Source organism: Exserohilum turcica, assembly GCF_000359705.1.
Source record: "Exserohilum turcica Et28A unplaced genomic scaffold SETTUscaffold_6, whole genome shotgun sequence".
Taxonomy (NCBI): domain Eukaryota; kingdom Fungi; phylum Ascomycota; class Dothideomycetes; order Pleosporales; family Pleosporaceae; genus Exserohilum; species Exserohilum turcicum.
Genome location: NW_007360277.1, coordinates 88,151 through 106,751, shown reverse-complemented (window position 1 = coordinate 106,751; position 18,601 = coordinate 88,151). Strand labels below are relative to the sequence as shown.

The 18,601-nt window shown below is 58.5% G+C and overlaps 8 protein-coding genes and 1 non-coding gene across 9 annotated transcripts; 7 read left to right on the top strand and 2 right to left on the bottom strand.

The window, feature by feature from the left end:
* Window positions 1-16: 16 nt before the first annotated feature.
* Window positions 17-589, top strand: SETTUDRAFT_33965 (uncharacterized protein; the record flags this gene model as incomplete). Its single annotated transcript, XM_008031216.1, has 1 exon — window positions 17-589. One exon carries the CDS (start codon window positions 17-19, stop codon window positions 587-589), a length of 573 nt encoding a protein of 190 aa, XP_008029407.1.
* An 858-nt stretch (window positions 590-1,447) lies between these two features.
* On the bottom strand, window positions 1,448-1,879 carry SETTUDRAFT_33964 (uncharacterized protein; the record flags this gene model as incomplete). The annotated part of the gene is made up of 1 exon (XM_008031215.1): window positions 1,448-1,879. One exon carries the CDS (start codon window positions 1,877-1,879, stop codon window positions 1,448-1,450), a length of 432 nt encoding a protein of 143 aa, XP_008029406.1.
* A 572-nt stretch (window positions 1,880-2,451) lies between these two features.
* Window positions 2,452-3,160, top strand: SETTUDRAFT_22378 (glycoside hydrolase family 16 protein; the record flags this gene model as incomplete). Its single annotated transcript, XM_008031133.1, has 2 exons — window positions 2,452-2,542; window positions 2,616-3,160. The coding sequence occupies 2 exons, from the start codon at window positions 2,452-2,454 to the stop codon at window positions 3,158-3,160; spliced, it is 636 nt and encodes a 211-aa protein (XP_008029324.1).
* A 134-nt stretch (window positions 3,161-3,294) lies between these two features.
* Window positions 3,295-6,211, bottom strand: SETTUDRAFT_164961 (uncharacterized protein). Its single transcript, XM_008031352.1, has 4 exons — window positions 5,955-6,211; window positions 4,571-5,575; window positions 4,252-4,495; window positions 3,295-4,199 (listed from the first exon to the last, which is right to left on the bottom strand). The coding sequence occupies exons 1-4, from the start codon at window positions 6,140-6,142 to the stop codon at window positions 3,759-3,761; spliced, it is 1,878 nt and encodes a 625-aa protein (XP_008029543.1). The 5' UTR covers window positions 6,143-6,211; the 3' UTR covers window positions 3,295-3,758.
* Window positions 6,212-11,212: 5,001 nt separating this feature from the next.
* On the top strand, window positions 11,213-12,772 carry SETTUDRAFT_164959 (uncharacterized protein). Its single transcript, XM_008031351.1, has 3 exons — window positions 11,213-11,389; window positions 11,441-11,581; window positions 11,632-12,772. The coding sequence occupies exons 1-3, from the start codon at window positions 11,240-11,242 to the stop codon at window positions 12,673-12,675; spliced, it is 1,335 nt and encodes a 444-aa protein (XP_008029542.1). The 5' UTR covers window positions 11,213-11,239; the 3' UTR covers window positions 12,676-12,772.
* Window positions 12,773-13,283: 511 nt separating this feature from the next.
* On the top strand, window positions 13,284-14,826 carry SETTUDRAFT_95973 (uncharacterized protein; the record flags this gene model as incomplete). Its single annotated transcript, XM_008031350.1, has 3 exons — window positions 13,284-13,507; window positions 13,697-14,090; window positions 14,140-14,826. The coding sequence occupies 3 exons, from the start codon at window positions 13,284-13,286 to the stop codon at window positions 14,824-14,826; spliced, it is 1,305 nt and encodes a 434-aa protein (XP_008029541.1).
* A 369-nt stretch (window positions 14,827-15,195) lies between these two features.
* SETTUDRAFT_164958 (uncharacterized protein) lies at window positions 15,196-16,892 on the top strand. Its single transcript, XM_008031349.1, has 2 exons — window positions 15,196-15,895; window positions 15,949-16,892. Exons 1-2 carry the CDS (start codon window positions 15,281-15,283, stop codon window positions 16,828-16,830), a joined length of 1,497 nt encoding a protein of 498 aa, XP_008029540.1. The 5' UTR covers window positions 15,196-15,280; the 3' UTR covers window positions 16,831-16,892.
* A 392-nt stretch (window positions 16,893-17,284) lies between these two features.
* Window positions 17,285-17,719, top strand: SETTUDRAFT_33958 (uncharacterized protein; the record flags this gene model as incomplete). The annotated part of the gene is made up of 1 exon (XM_008031214.1): window positions 17,285-17,719. One exon carries the CDS (start codon window positions 17,285-17,287, stop codon window positions 17,717-17,719), a length of 435 nt encoding a protein of 144 aa, XP_008029405.1.
* A 512-nt stretch (window positions 17,720-18,231) lies between these two features.
* Window positions 18,232-18,317, top strand: SETTUDRAFT_t64. The gene has a single exon. It is a non-coding gene; the product is annotated as a tRNA-Ala (tRNA).
* The last annotated feature ends 284 nt before the right edge of the window (window positions 18,318-18,601 follow it).

Sequence of the window (18,601 nt, the reverse complement as noted above, 5' to 3'; positions counted from 1 at the left end):
TTCTCGTACCTCCACCATGTGTCGAGCGTGCTCAATCGTAAAAAGCACCACACGCCTCTGTTCCTGGCGAAGCAGCCACTCGGATATCCCGTCTGAAGTGGAAATGAAGGATTTCCTCGCCTCAACCACGTCAAGAGAAACTACATCACAGCCGCCATTGCCATGTAGCTCGACCAGTACAGTCTCGACCAGTACAGCCTCGACCAGTACAACTTCGACTAGTACAACCTCGCCCTACGACGACGAACTCGGACCCACGATGCGAGCCGCAGTTTTCCAAGACGCCGCCATTTTCGAAAATGCAGGCCCAGAGCGACCCGAGGAGACTAGCTGTGGTGGTGGTGGTGGTGATGGCAATGACGACAATAATGGTGATGGCCATGATGCCAAGAGCGGGATTTGGTACGTGCATGGCAAGAAAGTCGCTTCTTTCCAAGTCTTGTGCAAGGATGATGATGAGGATGATGATGAGGATGAGGATGCAGGGAATAAGGCGAGGGCGAAAGCGAGGGCAAGGGCAAGGGCAAAGGCAAGGGCAAGTTGGGGCGTATGGCTGTTTTGGCAGAGGTTGTGGTACAAAGCGAGGTAGATAGATACATACTGCAGGTGGTAAGTAATGTGGTACTTAGTTAGTGTTACAAACGAACGTTATCTGTGTATGATATCCCAATCTACCTACCTAACCTATCCTACTCTCTATCCCATTTGTATCTATCTATCTATGTATGCATGTATGGATAGATAGATAGATAGATACCAGATATTCAGGCATACTTAGTTAATTTGAAAAAAAAAAAAACTCACTCCCAACACCAAATATGATTAAGCGATAAATTATGTGTGATTGTGCCCTCGAGTCCTGGCATGCTTACGTTGGACCTAAGTAGACTCGCGACTAAGTTTGCGAGTCAAGTCGTATGATGTATACTAGGTGGTGGGTGGTGGTGTGATATTATTGGCAACTTTATTTTCAGTCATCGATTATCCATGGTAGGGAACGGACGGACAAGCGGACGGATGTAGATACAGTGCTTACGCCGTGTGTGGGCGTGGCAAACTTAATCTCACACTTGACAACTTGACACTTACATACACTCACATACACTCACATACACACACATACACATACACATACATACATGTGTGGGAAAGACGTCAAGTCGACAGACGATACTGTACTAGGATTCTTTTCCCGCATAGTCCCAACCATGACGGGAAAAAGCAAACAAGTACGACTAAGTTTCAACATGTGCATGGAAGGATTGTTTCAGTGAGAAGTGCACAGATGAGTTTGATTTGATTTGATTTGATTTGCTCGACACACACACACACACAGGGGGATAGATAGTCTAGGATGTTAAACAAAAACCAAAAAAAACACAAAACAAGGCCAAGCAATATATACAGTAAAAGAGAAGAAGAAAAAAAACAGGAACCTGCGACTAGGCTAAGCAAGGACAAGGGCGGCGAGAGAAACAAGGATAGCTGTGAATTTCCACTGGACGCTTTCAACACCTGCGTCGTTGGACTGCTCGGGCTTGGCCGAGGGAGACGCAGAGCTGGTAGCTTGTGCGGCGGCGGCAACGGGAGAAGCAGAGCTAGAATCCGTGTGGGTGTTACCGTCCTTGGTGGAGTCCGACTTGTCTGCGCCCGTGGCTTGCGGCGAGTGGCTGGATTGAGTGCCGCTCTTGTGTGCAGATGCAGACGACGAAGGCGAAGCGGAGGCGGAAGCAGACACAGAAGCAGAAAGGGAAGCGGGAAACTTGTCCTGGACCTTCTTGTCGCTGACCTTGATGCTCTGCCAGCTTCCGCTCTTGTCGCCGTACTCGTACGAGCCGCCGGGTGAAGCGTTGATGACTTCAATCTTCTGCAGCGTCATGGTGTAGGGCCCGCTCTTGTAGTTTGTCTCGCCGCCCGCCCATTCAATGGTGCCCTTTGAGTTTGTGGGGTCGCCGCCTGCCCAGACGTGTTCCTCAGCACTGACAAGCACCCGAAATGCACACCCACACCCACACCAGCCACCCGACCACCCTCCTATCAACCCCCCGCCCCCCGCCCGTTACAGCAAAGCAAGGCTAGACCGTCCTTCTAAACGGCACACGAGGCTCCACTGGGATGGCGCTGTAGCACTGCCAGGGGGCAGGCCCTGACCCCTTCGCCTCGTACTCTGCCCACCACTGGCGCCATATCCGACTATACGAACATGTATGTACTATTTTCCCTCCCTAGCCAATGTCGTCGTAAATCCCCCTCCCGTGCACACTGCCACACCTTTTTTGCTGTCCATGGACTGGGGATATATATCTCTTCCGCGCGGCTGCCCTGCTCTTAATCCCACACTCCATATACCCTCGATTCACCCTCGATATACCCTCGTTTTTTTTTCTTCTTGTCCTGGTTTGAACCTGTTTCTTCCCCGTCTCTCTTGTTTGACGCAATATACTCGCTATAATGTTGTTTCCCGCCTCCCTGCTCGTCGTCCCGCTGTTGACGTACCCCGTCTTTGCTCAGACATACACTGACTGTGATCCCACCAAGAAATGTACGTTTGATGGATGCTCATGCATCTGCACCATGTGCCTGACTAGCAGTATCGAGTCACTGACACTTCCCAGCATGCCCGGCTGATCCCGCCCTTGGCACCTCCACCTACAGCCACGACTTTACCAAGGGTGCCGACGACGACAACTGGAAAGTCACGGCAGGAAGCATCAACTACACCAAGGATGGCGCCGAGTTCACCGTTGCCAAGGCAGGCGACGCCCCTACCATCAAGTCCAAGTGGTACATGTTCTTTGGCTCCGTCTCCTTTATCATGAAGTCGGCCCCTGGAACCGGCATCGTGTCGTCTGCCATTCTCCAATCCGACGACCTGGACGAAGTCGACTGGGAGTTTCTCGGTGGCGTGCCGGAAAATGTCCAGACAAACTACTTTTCCAAGGGCAACACAAAGACATATGACCGCCAAGCCAACGCTTCGATCCCCTCGGGCAACTCGCAGACGGCCACGCACAACTACACCATTTCCTGGACAAAGGACAGCCTCGAGTGGATCATTGACGGCGCCGTCATGCGCACCGTCTCGTATGCCCAGGTCAACGACGCCTATGGATACCCACAGACACCCATGAACGTCCGCATCGGCAAGGGTCGCCAGTAAAGCCGTGGCCGCGTGGGCCTGTGACGACGCGCGCGCTCCACCACGCTGCCCGTGTGCGGCTAACCGGCCTGCTATGTTTAGCCGCCTAAACCTCTTGCGCCTCCCGAGGCAATCATTGTGAAATGGACATAAAATGACGTGCATGCTTCGTGAATCGTAACAAACGCTCTATCTGCAGGACAACATGTCAAGACAAGAAAAGGCCCCTCCCCCGTGTTGCACGCCCCTCGCCACCACCAAACACCACGCCCACGCCGTGTCGTCCAAAACACCCTCCCCGTATTCTGTCGCGTAAGCACGCTCGGTACGGCCGACGCCAGACGACAGCCAGTCTGGGGGGGCTCTGTGACGTGCTGCGGTACATGGACTGCCCCCCGCCCCCTCCCCAGTGTCAGTGTCGCATTGCATCCGCCACCTCGAAATGCCGCCGGCTTCTGCGAGATTCAAGTGCACCTCGCCCTGCCATGGCCCGCCGACCTCGACAACGTGTCAAAGCATCTGAAAGCTCGTACATTCTTCCTCATTGCTCGTAGCCTATCAGCGACTTTGGGGGGGGGAGGGAGCTGTTGCAACCGCTCACCCTGTGCTCGTGCCCCCTCTACCTTGTCTTCTTGACCTCGGTCGCCCAGCCCTCTATGCCCTCGCCCTTGCTGCCCACCGGAATATTCAAATTCACATGTTCCATTCCCTTTGTATCCTTCAAGAAGTCGTGGCCCGCCATGCCGCCAGCGTTGGCCCGGTCTGCCGGCAGCAGCTCCAGCATGGGCAGCAGGAAGTCGGCAATCTTTTTGCTCTCCTCCTTGCTAAAATGGTACTTTTCGTGCAGCACGTCGGGAAGCGCCCAGTGCCGTAGCCGGTGGATATTGCGGAGCTCGCCTTTGCGGTTGAATATCTCCTGCGACCACTTGCCCGACATGCACAGGCCCTTGGGAAACGTCCCTAAAAGTTCAATGATCTGCGCAATGTGATCGTCGTCCTTGCCGTATTTGGTGCCACTCTGTGGGTCAAAGAGGTAGTCGCCCGTAATGAGCTCAAAAGTCTGCTGTTTGTCAGCGCCTGTCTCGCAACCTGGTCCGCAAGACACGGCATACCATGGCTGCCATGCTCCACACATCCGTACTAGCGCCCCATTTGCTGCCCAGAATCACTTCGGGTGACCGGTATTGCCGTGTCTGAATGTCGTTGGTAAAATGGTGTCCGACCCAGCAGGCATTGCCCAAATCTGCAATCTTGACGGATATTATTTCAAAGTTGTTTTCGCCTTGCTGCTCCTTGTCGGCTGAGCCCGTGGGCTTGTCGAGGCTGATGCCCGATACCTCCTTGGTTAGCAGGTCGCTGTACGGGCTGGGTCAGCACAATATAAAAAAAGGGCGACAACAAAAAAGGGGGGGGGGTTGTAAGTCAACGTACGCAGACTTTTCTCGCTGTTTCTGTGCATCGTCTTCGTTGGACGACTTGATGCCGAGGCGTTCTGCCATGGACAGATTCGTTGTGGACGACGGGGTTGCTAGAGCACCACTCATTACGACACCGTCTGATGAAGGAGGAGGACTCGGAACAGTCGTGGGGGAATCTTTACCTGTGCTCTCGCTCATGACCTTGTTGAGGCTCTGTGTGGTGCCAGGGAAGCTGGAGAGTTCGGCGTGGTTGAAGCTGGCGTTGAGCGGACTCGGGAGCGGCTGGCTTCCGGTGATCAGCGTCCTTCGTCTCCGGCGGCCGTTGCGCACGCTGTCTTCGGTGCCCTTTTTGGCGGGCTCGTCTTTTACACACGTCTTGACAATCTGCTCCACGTCGCCAATCTCGATGAGGACGTTTTCGGGCTTGAGGTCCGTGTGGATGATGCCGCACTCGCGGTGCAGGTAGTCGAGGCCCAGCAGCACCTGCTTTGTGATTTGCTTGACCAGCGGCATGGGGATGCCGCGGTGGTTCCATCTCTTGATCAGGCCCAGCAGGTTCTCGCCCAGGACCTCAAAGACCATGCAGACATGGACGCCGTTGGGGCCCTTGTGGTTGAACGAGTCGAGCAGGCTGACAACGTGGGCGCGGCCGGGGTGGTCCTTGTTGGCGTCGACGACCTTTTTGAGCAGCTTGATCTCGTCCAGCGCCGTCTCGGTGTAGTGGGCGGCGGAGCGGACGACCTTGAGGGCGACGTGCTTGCCGTTGGTGTTGTCGCGCGACAGCCAGACGGTGGAGAAGTGCCCCCAGCCGAGCTTGCGCACAATCGTGTACTTGCCGTCCTTGTACTCCTCGCCGACCTGGACGGGGTGGTAGCCGCCCTTGCAGTAGTCCTCGGAGTCCTCTTCGTCGGCCGTGTTCTCCGCCTCGTCGACCGACGACGACGACGAGTCGGGCGAGTGGCTCAATTGGTTGGGGTACATCTTGTGCTGGGTGAGGGGCGACGTGGTGCTCTGCACACTGCGGGGTTGCGGTCAGCTTGGGGATGCGGCACGGCGGGCGTTGTAGCACGGGACATGGGGCATGGGGCGGGTGCGGGTGTTGTGTATCGAGTGTTTTGGAGCGGCGCAGAGCGAGTGGCGCGCGCGCAGGAAAATAAGTGCGTGCAGCGGGGGGGGGGGGGCGGAGGCGGTTGGCGTGGGCGTGGGCGTTGGGGCTGGCGGGCAGGGCAGCGGGCAGGGCAGGGCGGGCAGGGCGGGCAGGGCAGGACAGGACAGGACGGGGCAGGGTGACGTGATGGGGGTTGGGCTGGGGCGCTGCTTGGACTGGCAGTGGCAGTAGCAGTGGCAGTGGCGGAGGGAGTGGGCAGTGGGCAGTGGGCAATGAACAATGAACGTACTTGTAGTGAAAGGACCCCGTCGAGCCAGAGGGCGACGAGGCATTCGGGGCGCCGGCCTGGCCCTCGGACGTGATGATGGGCTTCAGGTCCTGGCCCTTGCGCCGCTTCTTGCCGCCGTTGGAGTTTGCGGCCTGCGCAACCTGCTTGGCCTTGTTGATGGCCGCCTTCTTCATGTCGGTGCCATTCATGGTGCCTGCTTTCTGCTGTCCCCGCCGCGCGCTGGGGCTGCTTGTGGGCGGGCGTGCTCTGCTGACGTCGGGGGGAGGGGAGGGATGGGAGAGGGAGGGATGATGGAGGGGGAGGGAGGGGGGGGGCGATGGGCGATGGGCGATGGGCGATGGGCGATGGGCGCTGGACGCTGGACGCTGGGCGACGATGGGCGATGTGCGGGTTAGGCGCTGCGGACGCGTTGGGCAGCGCTCATGGACACGCTCGGGGGGGGGGGGCGACAGCTGAGGGCGCGAGAGGTCGAGAGGTCGGTCAGGACGGGAGGCTTCTGAGGCTGGGCGCGATGTGGCTGTTGTTGTCGCACTCGCGGTGCCTGCGATTTCTTCAATTGCTGGACAACGGGCTTAGCGCTCCCCTCGCCCGCCTGGCCATGTACGGGCTTCTGATTGGCGGGGCTTGGTGGTGGTGGTGGTGGGGGGGGGGCAAGCGCACTCGAGTCGATGCCGGGTTGGCCGCTTGCGGAGATCAGATGCGACGCGCGATTTGTGCTCCTGTCGCCTGGGCGCCGTCGTGCTTTGCGGGCTGCTGCGTGTCACGGGCGTGCGATGGAGAGGTCGAGGATGGGAGCAGGATGGGAGACGAGAGGAGTGCGCGCATGCGTTGCGTGTGCAGGCAGGCCGGACGGAGCGGTAAAAGAAGCAGGCGAGACGAATTATGACATCAGGCCAGTGCCAGTGCCAGTGCCAGCCTGCTGCCAGCCAGCCAGCCAGCCAGCCTGGAAATGGCGCACCAGCCCACGACCACGCCTGCGACCACGACCATGACCACGCCCGCGACCACGGCCCATGTGCCTGTCTGCATGGGCATGGGCATGGGCATGGACATGGACATGGACATGGTCATCCATCAACCAGCTCTCGACACGCGCCGCCCACGCTCACACTCCCGCTCCCACTCCCACTCGTCGCTTGCACATGCACATGCATATTCATTCACCGCCAAGAACAAACGCCCGCCAGGCGACTGCGAGGCTGCCCCACCCCACCCCCCCACGGCCAGCCCAGCTATACTACTTTATAATACATGCACCCATCCATCCATCCATCCATCCACCCATCCACCCATCCATTCACCAGCCCATCCATCGCTATGCAAAATAACAAAATACCCCCACCACACCAACTGCATTACTTGGCCGACACCGCCGCCATCCACTTCTGCTCGTCCTGCTTGTCAAAGTGCAGCAGCATGCCCAGCACCGGGATCAGCTGCTGCTGGTACTTCTTGTCGCGCTGCTCCAGAAACTGCAGCAGCACGTTCTTCAGGTACACATAGTCAATCGCCTCGCCCGCCCCGCTCCCCCCTGGCTTGGGCGTCGGCGACGCCAGCCGCGACCGCGACGACTCAATCGAGGACCGAGACGACTGCCCAGTAGAGTCGGGCACGCGTGCCTTGACCGCGCGCAGCTCGTCCGACATGGCCTGCTCACCACTGCGTTAGTCCCGCACCACCACAACCACCACCACCCACAACCGCCCACGTACCTTGCTCGACTTGTGCAGCTTCTCCAGCCGGCTCTGCGTCTCGTCAAACGCCCGCCGCAGCTCGCCCTTTTCCTTTTCCAGCTCGTGCGCCTGCTTCTCGCTCTCGTCGAGCGCGTCGCGCAGCTGGCTCATGGCCGCCCGCGCCTCGGCCGCCTCCTCGCTCGCCTGCGCCGCCCGCCTCTCCACCTCCGACATCTGCCGCCGCACCTCCTGCTCCGACGCCACTAGATCCTCCTTGTCCTCGACCGCCCGTGCCTGCGCCCGCTCTGCATCGCGCACCTTTTGCTTGAGCTCCTCCAGCTCCCGCGCCCGCCGCCGCCCAAACGTGCTCGCCTGCTCTTCGGCCCGCTCGCGCTCCTCAATCGCAAGGTCCAGCCGCTCCTGCATCTCCCGCACCCGCGTGTCCGCCCGCCCCTGAGCGTCGTTGAGCAGCCTCCGCATCGTCTCGGCCTCGCGCCCCCGCTCCCCTAGCAGCCGGTGTGCGTCTGCCAGCTCCTCTTCCAAGCTCTCGCTCTTGGCCCGCACCTCCTTCATCTGCGTGCTGATTTCCTGTGTCTGATCCTGCATGCTGTTCATCAGATCCTGTGCGCTCGCGTACTGCGCCTGCTTGAGCTCCACGTCGTCGCGGAGCTCAGACACCTCGCGCTTAAGCTTCGCCACCTCCTCTTCCAGATCGTGCACCTTGCTGCGGCTGCTCTTAAGCTCCTCTTGCGCCTTTGCCACGTCCTTTGCCAGCTTGTCCCGCCCCTCAATCACGTCCTTGCGCTCCGTCTCCGAGTTTTGGAGATCCCGCTGAATCTTCTTGGTTGTCTCTTCCAGCGCCAGTCTCTGCCTAGTTTCTTGCTTCATCTTGTCGTTGAGTGCCTTGATGTCATTCTCCTTGCTCGAGAGCTGCGACCGATACTCGCTGATTTCGGCCCCGAGGTCCTTTTCGCGGCCTTCGAGTTTGCGCACTTCGCTCGTCTTCGCTGCCAGCTCCTCCTTTGCCGCTCGAAGCTCACCAACTTCTTTGCGCAGACTTGTTAGCTCAGGCTGCGCCTTTTGCAGCACCTCCCGCAACTCGGTCAAGTCCTTGAAGCGAGACGCCGCAAGCTTCTCAGCAACAGACAGATCCGTCTGCAGCGTTTCAGCCTTGGACTTGAGTTCGGCAAACTCTGCGCCAAGTGCCTCCCTCTCCTGCCGTGACGACTCGTGCGCTGCCTTGCCCGCCTTGAGTTCGCCAATCTCAGCCTCCAGCTTGCCCAGCTTCTCTTGCAATGCCGTCTTCTCTGTCTGCAGTTCCTTGACCTTGCCCTTGGCCTCTGTGTGCTCCAGACCGTAATCGAGCAGGTCCTGACGTAGAGTGTCGATTTCTTCTTGCATGTCCTCTTGGTCCTTGGCCTTTTTCTTGAGCAAGTCCATGGTAGACGCTTTTGCCTCCACTTCGCGTTGCAGCTGCTCCATGGCTGCGCTCTTCTCCTCCAGGTCCGACTTGAGCTGCGCCACGTTCTTGAGCGCCTCTTCCAGCTGAGATGGCGAGAATTCGGCATCCCGAGGACTGAGGAGCCCATCGGCGTCTCCTGCTTCGCTTGGAGTGGCTTCAGGAGTCACGGCTCCTGTGCCATCGGCCCCCTTCCCTCCCTTCTTGTTCTTGTTGCGGTTCCGCTTCTTGGCCGACGCACTCAGCGGGCTTGGAGGCGGAGCTGCCTGCGGCGATTTGGCCGATTCTGCCTTGGGCGACGGTGGCTGGATGCTCACCTTTTCGGGCTTTTTACTTTGCACATCCTTCTTGGCTTGTTCCAGTTCAACCAAAACAGCGTCGCGTTTAGATTCGGCCGTCTTCAGCTGTTCGCGGACCTTGTCGAGTAAGCCACTCATAGTCTCGCTCCGCTTCTCGCTCTTTGCATGCTTGTCGCGCAGCTGCGAGAGTTCGCTCTCCAACTCGTCGATGCGGCGTTGCAGCGACTGAATCTGGTCATCTTCCAAAATCTTCTCCCCCTTCTCGGCATGCAGCTCTTCCAGCTCCTTGGCGGCAGAATCAAGCCGCTCCTTGAGCTCGCCCATGGTCTTTTCACTCTGCTCGTGCGTCTGCTTGTGCTTCTGCACTTCTTCCTCTGCGCTGCTGACCTTGGATTTGAGCTCGTCAATCCTACTGTTGAGCTCCTTTTCACGGCCCTCAGCATCGCGCTGCAGGCGTTGGTGAGTATCCTTGAACGTGTTGAGATCGTTTGTCGTTGTTTCCAGATTCTGCATAAATGACCGTGCCGATTCTTGTGCTGTGGACAATTCATCTTTGAGTGACTTGTTCTCCTCTTCGAGCTTCGCAACCTTTGCCTCGGTTTCCTGCAGCTGCGATTGCACACGAGGCAGTTCGCTATCATACGAGAAAAAATCTTCCGTGCCCTCGGTCGTCTCGGTTGTCTTGGATGCTTTCGACGGCGACGAGGGCGCGGCAGAATCCGTCTGTGTCGAGGAATCGTCCTGCGCCGCCTCGCTGCTCGTCGGTGGTTGCGCCTTGACTTTGTCCGCCTCTTCTGACGCCTCCTTTGCGCGTTTCTCGGCGTCCTCGAGCTTCTTGTTCAGCTCATCCCGCTCCTTGGACACGCGTTTGAGCTCTTCCATGAGCATGTCGCTCTTGACGTTCAGCTGCCCCAGATACTCGACAAATGCACCCGTGTCGCTGATCGAAGTGAGGGGCGTGTATTCGCGAAGGGAGCTCTCAAATGCCTCAATTGCGCCGACTCGGGCGTGTGCGATGCGGTACGACCGAAGCAACTCTGCAGCCTGGTTAGTTGCACATACGCTGTCTAGATCAAGGCACCGCCTACCTGTGTACTTGGGTTCCAGCTTCTCCAGCCTGCGAAGCCGTAGTCGTACTTCTGGCGGAATTTCCGGTGGCTGCTCTGCCTTGTCCTCGGCCTCACCCTCTGCGGCCTGCGTTTCCTCCTTCTTGTCGTCGCCATTCTCTGTCGCCGCATCCGTCGCTGGCGACTTCTCCTTTGGCCGCGGCGTGCCTGCTCGACTGGGCTGGTCGTCGTCCTCGCCTATGACAAAGTCTGGGTCGAATTCCGAGGGATCGGGGCCCTTGCCAGCAGGCGCAGCCTTGCTGCTGTCGCCATCCTTTGATCTTGCCGTGCGTCTCGAGGGCGAGAGATTTCCCGAAGTCGAGCGCCGCGCTGTAGAGTTGGATCGCGAGGGGGTAGCCTGCTGGGTAGCTTTCTGGCGGGCCTGTTCTTCGGCGATCCTCGCGTCTATGGCCCCCCGAATGCGCTGTGTTTGCCCAGTCAGCTGAAGAGGCGGGAGCGATGGGAGCGTGCAGATACCTGAAACATGATGCGGTCGTGTTAGGAAAAGGAAAAATAGCAAGACATGTAGGGAGCAAAGACGTTTTTGCAATCTTGCCAATTGATGGTCGGATGCCGGAGCATGGGGGAGGGCGGACGCTATTGAACACGTTCTGGGGTCGATTGGGGCTAGGATGGATGCGATACGCTAGGATCAGCCTTCGGCAAACTTAGCGCCACATGGAGGTCGGAATCCGAACATTTTCTCTTCCCCCCCCACCTGCCACCACCACGACGACAATCCTGTGCAATGGCAAACGTCGAGATTGCACTCCCGCTGCCCGTCCTGCCCGAGGGCTGGGCGGCCGAGAAGGACTTCAAGGCCATCGGCCAGCTGAGCGAGGCCAACGACCGCAACATTGAGCCTGTTGGCCCACACTTTTTGGCCTATGCCCGCAGAGTAGGTTGAATGCAGTCGAGCAACGGCATTGGCGCTGACCATTACCTACAGAAGCGTCACAAGCGCACCTTTTCCGAGGACGACCGCATCCAGGCCCAGGCAAACGTCAAGAGCGTCGAGGAGGAGGATCCCGATGACGTTGACGAGCCCGAGGACCCGCTGATGCTGCAGCGCGAGGCCAAGGACTGGAAGGTACGAAGACCAATTCTCATGTCCAAACTGCATGTACTGACCCACGACAGTCCCAAGACCACTACGCTGTGCTCGGCATAACCCGCTACCGATGGCGCGCCACCGACGACCAGATCAAGCGCGCGCACCGCAGGAAGGTGCTCAAGCATCACCCCGACAAAAAGGCGGCCAAGGGCGGCACCGAGGACGACCAGTTCTTCAAGTGCATCCAAAAGGCCCACGAAGTGCTGTCGGACCCTGTCAAGCGAAGGCAATTCGACTCTGTCGACGAGGGTGCCGAAGTGGAGCCCCCGAGCAAGAAGGAGTCGCAAAAGGGCAACTTTTACAAGCTCTGGGGCAAGGTTTTCGAGGCCGAGGGCCGCTTCTCCAACCTGCAGCCGGTGCCCAAGCTCGGCAACGAAAACAGCACCAAGGAGGAGGTGGAGCACTTTTACAACTTCTGGTACAACTTTGACAGCTGGAGGACGTTTGAGTACCTCGACGAGGACGTGCCAGACGACAATGAGAACCGCGACCAGAAGCGTCACGTGGAGCGCAAGAACCAGGCTGCCCGCCGCAAGAAGAAGACGGAGGACACTGCCCGTCTTCGGCACCTGGTGGACGACTGTCTCGCTCTCGACGAGCGTATCAAAAAGTTCCGCCAGGCCGAGCACGCGCAGAAGAACAAGCGCCGGCTCGAAAAGGAGGCTGCCCTCAAGCGAGAGGCGGAAGAGGCCGAGAAGCGAAAGGCAGAGGAGGCCAAGGCGGCGGCTGAAAAGGAGGCGGCGGAGAAGGCGGCCAAAGCCGACTCGAAAAAGGCCAAGGAGGCAGCAAAGAACGCAGCAAAGAAGAACAAGCGTGTTGTGCGTGGGGCTGCCAAGGATGCCAACTACTTCCACAGCGGCGGCGAGGCGCCGGCAGCTCAGGTGGATGCGGCCCTGGCCGACGTGGACCTGATCATCACCAAGCAGGACCACGAGGAGCTGGCGGCGTTGACGGGCAAGCTCAACAACGTCAAGGACGCTGGCAAGATCAAGGACATTTTCCAGGAAGAGGCGCAGCGGCTCATTGGCGCGGGCAAGCTCGCACCGGGCGAGCTGCGGGCGCTGTCGTGAGCAGGCCGAGTGCGGGACTAGACTATGCGGGCGTGTTTTGACGATAGACGAGTACATGTAGACTTGTGCCTGACGGGAATCATGGTATCCATTCGCGAACGTGTTTGCAAGCGTGTGCTGTCATGTAGTTTGCATGTGCGTGTGCGTGTGCGTGTGCGTATGCATGTGCATGTGCATGTAGGTGTCCGGAAGGAGTAAGTAGGCAGGGCATTCGGAGGCATTATTACATGTACTTATGTGCGCGACACCTCAGCAAGCCCGCCAAGCGCCTGGCATCGCTCTCGACAGGCAGCGCATCGCCGCCGCCCATCTCGACACTCGACACGCCCTTATTCCTCGCCCACGCGACACGTGCAGCCGCCTCTGCCACGGCTGTCGACGCCATCGCCGTCGCCGTCGCCGTCGCCAGGCACAGCTGGCCACCGAGTACCCCGCGAGAGGCTGCCGTTCCCCGCGCCAAGGGCGCGAGCACGAGTTCAACGCACGGCAGATCCCATCGCCAGTGCACGCGCGCACTGCCCGGGGGGTTTCGTGCTGTCGGGCGGCCTACAAGAGGTGCTTCTGCTTCTCTGCCCCTCCAGCCCACCATGAGCGCATCCTCGCCGGCCATGGATGCGTCGCCCGCGCCCCCAGCGTCTCCCGCGCCCCCAAAGTCGCCCGCCGCCAATGCGACCAGCCCGCTGCTGCCCCTGCCAAACGACGCACGACCGGCGCTCGAGGAAACACGGCGACCGTCGACGATACAGTTTCTGGCACACAGGAACGCCTCGCTGCCCAGAGGCACGCCGCGCCCCCGCGAGCGCCGCCGCCTGTCGTCACCGCCGCCGCCACCGTAAGTCACTGCCCCAGACACGCATGCCGCGCAACTGTGCTCCGCCCTCTGCTCCATGTGCTTGAGGCTTCTGCCCAAGGCAGCCGGCAGGCAGGGGCCAAGTATGCCTGCAGGCTCTGTGGGCAGCCTCGGCTTAGCTTAGCCCTCCGCGCTCGGCACCGGCGATGCAAAGCTAACAAGCCAACCCAGCGTCTTCCAGAACCGCGTATCCTTTGACACGTTCGACAAGCCCGCCGACTTCATAGAGGAGAGCTCCTTCACCCTCATCGCCAAGCACAAAGACTACGAGTACACGAAGCGCTCGCGGACGTTCCTATGCGGCTTCGACGAGAACGAGTACTCGGTCTATGCCCTGCAGTGGCTCATCAACGAGCTGGTCGACGACGGCGACGAGATTGTCTGTCTGCGGGTGGTGGAAAAAGAAGATGCCATCGCCGGCGACCGCAGCGTTGAAAGCGGGCGCTATCGCGTCGAGGCCGAGAACGCAATGTCCGACATACAGAGCCGGAACCACGACAACAAGGCCATCAACCTGATACTGGAATTCTCGATTGGCAAGGTCAACAAGGTTATTGACGACATGGTGCGTAGCACATGGCACACGCGCCAGGCCACGGCTAACTGTGGTGCAGATCAACCTCTACGAGCCTGCCATCCTGGTAGTGGGCACAAGAGGCAAAAGCCTGGGGGGATTCCAGGGGCTGCTGCCGGGCAGTGTGTCCAAGTACTGTCTGCAGCACTCGCCCGTTCCCGTCATTGTCGTCCGTCCCACATCCAAGCGCGACAAGGCCAAGAGCAAGCGCACAAACGACCCGGACCGGCAGGGCTACCGCGAGCTTCTTGCCAAGAGCGAACGGCTGCCAGACTACGACAGCCCCCGCAACCGCTTCTTTGCCAACGAAGACGAGGCGGCGGCAGTGGCCAGAGCAATCGCCGCGCCCAAGCCTGCTGTGGAAACGATACATCCCTTGGCCCAGGTCGAGCGTGCTCAGGACAGCAGTGGCGACGAGCTGGAGACGGGAGATAGCAGCACAATGGTTGGCGACGACCCACGGAGTCCGGGGCCCATGATGAAGAGCCCGCATCTGCAGAACCTCGACAGCCCCGAGCTCAGCAGCCAGTCGAGCAGCGACGACGAAGACGAGCAGGCGGGCGTGTCAAGCAGCACAGAAAGCCGTGGCGCAGATGCAGCGGCGCAGGAGGCAGCGCAGGCGGATGCCGCAAAGGATGTCTCAAAGGATGCCACACAGGACGCCACACAGGACGCCGCAAGGGATGCAGCGGCGGCAGCGGCGAGCAAAGGTGCGCAACAAACATAGTTTTGCCAATAATACCCTTGGTTGTGTGCAGGCTCAAAGCAGGCCGTGGTCTGGTGTGCCAATGCTACTGTAATGCTCTCTTTGGACGTTCCCGCGCATCATGTGGGGATGCGGGTTGCGGCACCGCATCCCTGTCGGATCGGCGTGATGACGTTGGATGTGTGGCTGGAGCGCCACCGCAGGCAGGCGCGTTCCTGGCCGCCGCGCCTCAGCTGCTGCGTATGTAACCTGTGCCTGTGCCTCGTAAGCCCACCCATCTCACAACGTATCCAGATTGTGCCTCGCAGTCCATGGCCGCCCGCGCATCCTCGACATCCAGCGCCACCTGGCAGTAGCACGCACACATCCACACCACCGCCCGCCCCCGCGCCCCGCCCCCGCCGAGGCAATGTTCCCGTCTGCTGCTGACGCCTGCGACGAGTGCACACCCGACTATGCCCTCCACCGGAGCCCCATGGCGCTGGCCATGTCCGCGCTGCCCTTTATCCTCACCTTTCTCGTCGTCGCCTTTGTCGTCTCGTACAAGCTGTTTCCCATCCTGTCGGGCAAGGCACACCGCGAGCGCCCACCTACGCTGAGCAGCCTGCGCCCCAGCGCCGTCTCCGCTGCGAGCGTCGTCTTCTCCACAAACTTTGCCCTCTCGGCTGTGCTCGTGGAACTGATTCTGTGCGAAATCTCAAACACCGTCAACCGTGCCACACGCACCCTGGCGCTGAAGATCACGCTACCGTCGCTGCTCTTCCTCCTTGTCGTCGCTACACCGGCCTTGGAGATACACTCGGTCATATCAGGAACGGGCTTGAAGTTTGGCGGAGAGCACAGGACCCGACGCAGGGCAGCATGGGCTCTGGAGCTGCTTGGCCTCGCCGTGTGGCTCGTCGGCTTCTGGTATCTGGGACGCGGGTTGCTAGGCTCGTATCTACACGAAGCATCATACGAGCATAATCACACAATCAGCCAGGGATGTCTCGAGCGCATAGGCATCATCGGCATTAGCCTGATGGCTTCCTTGGCCGGCTTTGCTGCCATCTCCGCACTCTGGCAAACGTTTGGGGTCAAGTACCGCCCTGTCAGCATCGGCCCAACCCAGCGCGTCATGTTCGTGAATGCTGACAATGACAGGTCACCGATTCGGACATTGCGCGTAAGCAAGCTGGTATCCAGGCGACCAACGACATGCTCCTCACCAAAGAAAGCCGGCTGCGCGTAGTCGAGCGCAAGCTGTCCGACAACCCGCAGCAGGGCTTCGTAGGCCGCGTAGTAGGGACGCTTCGAGGAAACCCAGACGTGCAGGAGCGGAACACGCTGCAGCTGGAAATCCAGGGCCTCGAAACGATGCGTCAATCACTCCAAAACTCGCTAACCATTCTCCAGAACCGACGCCAGTCGCAGTTGCGTGCACACACGGCACACGGGCGGCTGCTAGGCGTATTTTCCTATGTTTTTGCAATCTACTGTGCCTATCGCATTGGCGCCACAACCGTCACTACTCTGCGCCGCTTCTCTTCCCCCAACACGAGCTTCTCCAACAGCGATCCAATCAACAACTTCCTCGCCCTGCTGGCAAAACACTGGGATCCAACGATTGATCGAGTGGCCTGGAGCCGCACCATTTCCTTTTTGCTCTCTGGCGTAATGCTCCTATTGTCATTCAACAGCGTCCTCCAAACGTTTCTCCTCTTTGCGAGAGTGGTCCCTAGTCTTTTGCATCACGCAAAGACAAACTTTGCCCTCATTATCTCCCAGATTGCAGCAACCTATGTCATCAGTTCGGCGCTGCTGCTTCGCAGTAACTTGCCGCCCGAGATGAAGAGCAAGATAGGAGACGCCCTGGGCGCACCGCTTGAACCAGGATTCACCGAGAGATGGTTCGAGGCCTGGTTTCTGGCCGCGAGTGCAGCGACCGTTCTAGGGCTGTGGCTGGGCAAGCGAATCAAGGGAAGCGAATGGGACGATGATGGAGACGGGGCTGATGATATTGAGATGGGCAAGCGGACCACATAGCCTCGATACCAAGAATGTCATTCTCTGATTTCTGCCAATGATCCGGCAACGCGATGAGGGTCATGGTGTCGCATGTGTTGAGGGATAAGAACCACCGGGTAGGTGTGCATGATGGCGCAAAGCCGTTAGCAAGCACATCGCGCGCTTGCTAAGCACCCACGACTGGCCCACAATAACGCGCCATGCATGTGCATGTGAACAGGGCTTTGAGGAGGTTGACGTCGATGTTGCCCCATCTCACAGTGACGTCAGGCGCAGTGGGGCAGCTTCGCCCATGAAAAGGCAGAGGGGCCGCTTTGCTTGGGGGACGGCACAACTACACCACCACCTTCAACAACCCGAGACCTTGACGATCCAAGTAAGTATGTTTGTGTCTGCTCGACGGCATCAAGCTAATCGATCCAGAACTTGTCATTCCAACGTAAATGTATGTCCTCATCGCACCTGTTCCCACATGCGCTCCTTATGGCGCGTTCCATTGCAACTCGAGTCTGCTCTATGCGATGCAGGATCTGGGAGATTCCAACCCAAGTCACAAGTGCCGTCCTATTGGCTCCTGATGTGTATGGGAAAGACGGAATTGCATGGCCATTGTTTACATCATCTGCATCATATCGCTTTCGCTCATGGCACCAGCACTAACATCAACAGCTTAATCTCCATCCAACACTCCAAAATGTCTGCTCCCAACCCCGGCCGTCAGTCTCCCGACCCCGAGCGCCAGTCTGGCGCCCAAGCCGGTCAGATTTCGGACAATGTCAACAAGCAGGGCGCAGGACCTCAAGAGGGCGCCGAACAAGCCAGCGACAACACCAAGAACAGTCTCAGCTCCAACCCTGAGCACCCGCTCAAGCAGCACAGCGAGGAGACTACCAGCAAGAAGGTTTAAGTTTGTGGAGACAAAAGTGGATAGTTAGTTGTCCGTGGATATAATGACTGGGCGATAGACCTATCTAGCTTATGGGGCACGTCGTCTCCATTAGATGAATGAACGATTCCTTGAACGACTCGAGTTACTTCTTGCTTGGAATTATGCCACTAAATTCCAGTTGATGCACTCCGGTGCTCTTGGCAGCCTCTAGCATGTCGTTCAATCTCGAGATGTTGTTTTGCTGGTGACTACGATTCACATGTTGTCAATGGTTATCGATAATATAACCATGACCTCACGAACCGACTCGCTTTTAGTCCAGCTACCCCGCCATGCGGATCACTTTTTGCTCAAGCAGCTACACCACAAACCTGCGCGTACTCATCGACGTCGTCTACATTGTCGCTGCCTATCTAACTTTGAGCCCACTTGATATAACGTACTTTTTCAAAAATTACCATCGCATCTCACGGGCGCTTGGGTAAGCATTTTCCCTTTGATTCCACCATGGAAACGGTCCGTCCTAACAATGATACAGTCTAGGGGTATGATTTTCGCTTCGCATATTTCAATGCGTACTTGTGAAAGGTCGTGGGTTCAATTCCCACAGCGTCCAATTCTTTTATTTTTGCCGTTTGATGATTGAGCCGCCAAGTCTAAGAGGATATGCAGACGCAAAGCTGCATTCAAGCAGATGTGTCCTGTTTCTTTTTTCCATTACACCCCGGGTGGGGCTATTGTGTAAAGAATTTGGAAGATCTGAATTTCTTTTTTCCCATAGACTGGTGCTTCAGCGTCATTGAAGATCGCAGCAAGACACAGCCAACGCCTATAGTACCAGGATACCATATTTAGCCGTGGAAAAGGCAAATCTTACGACTACAGGTGGCGTGGTAGGAG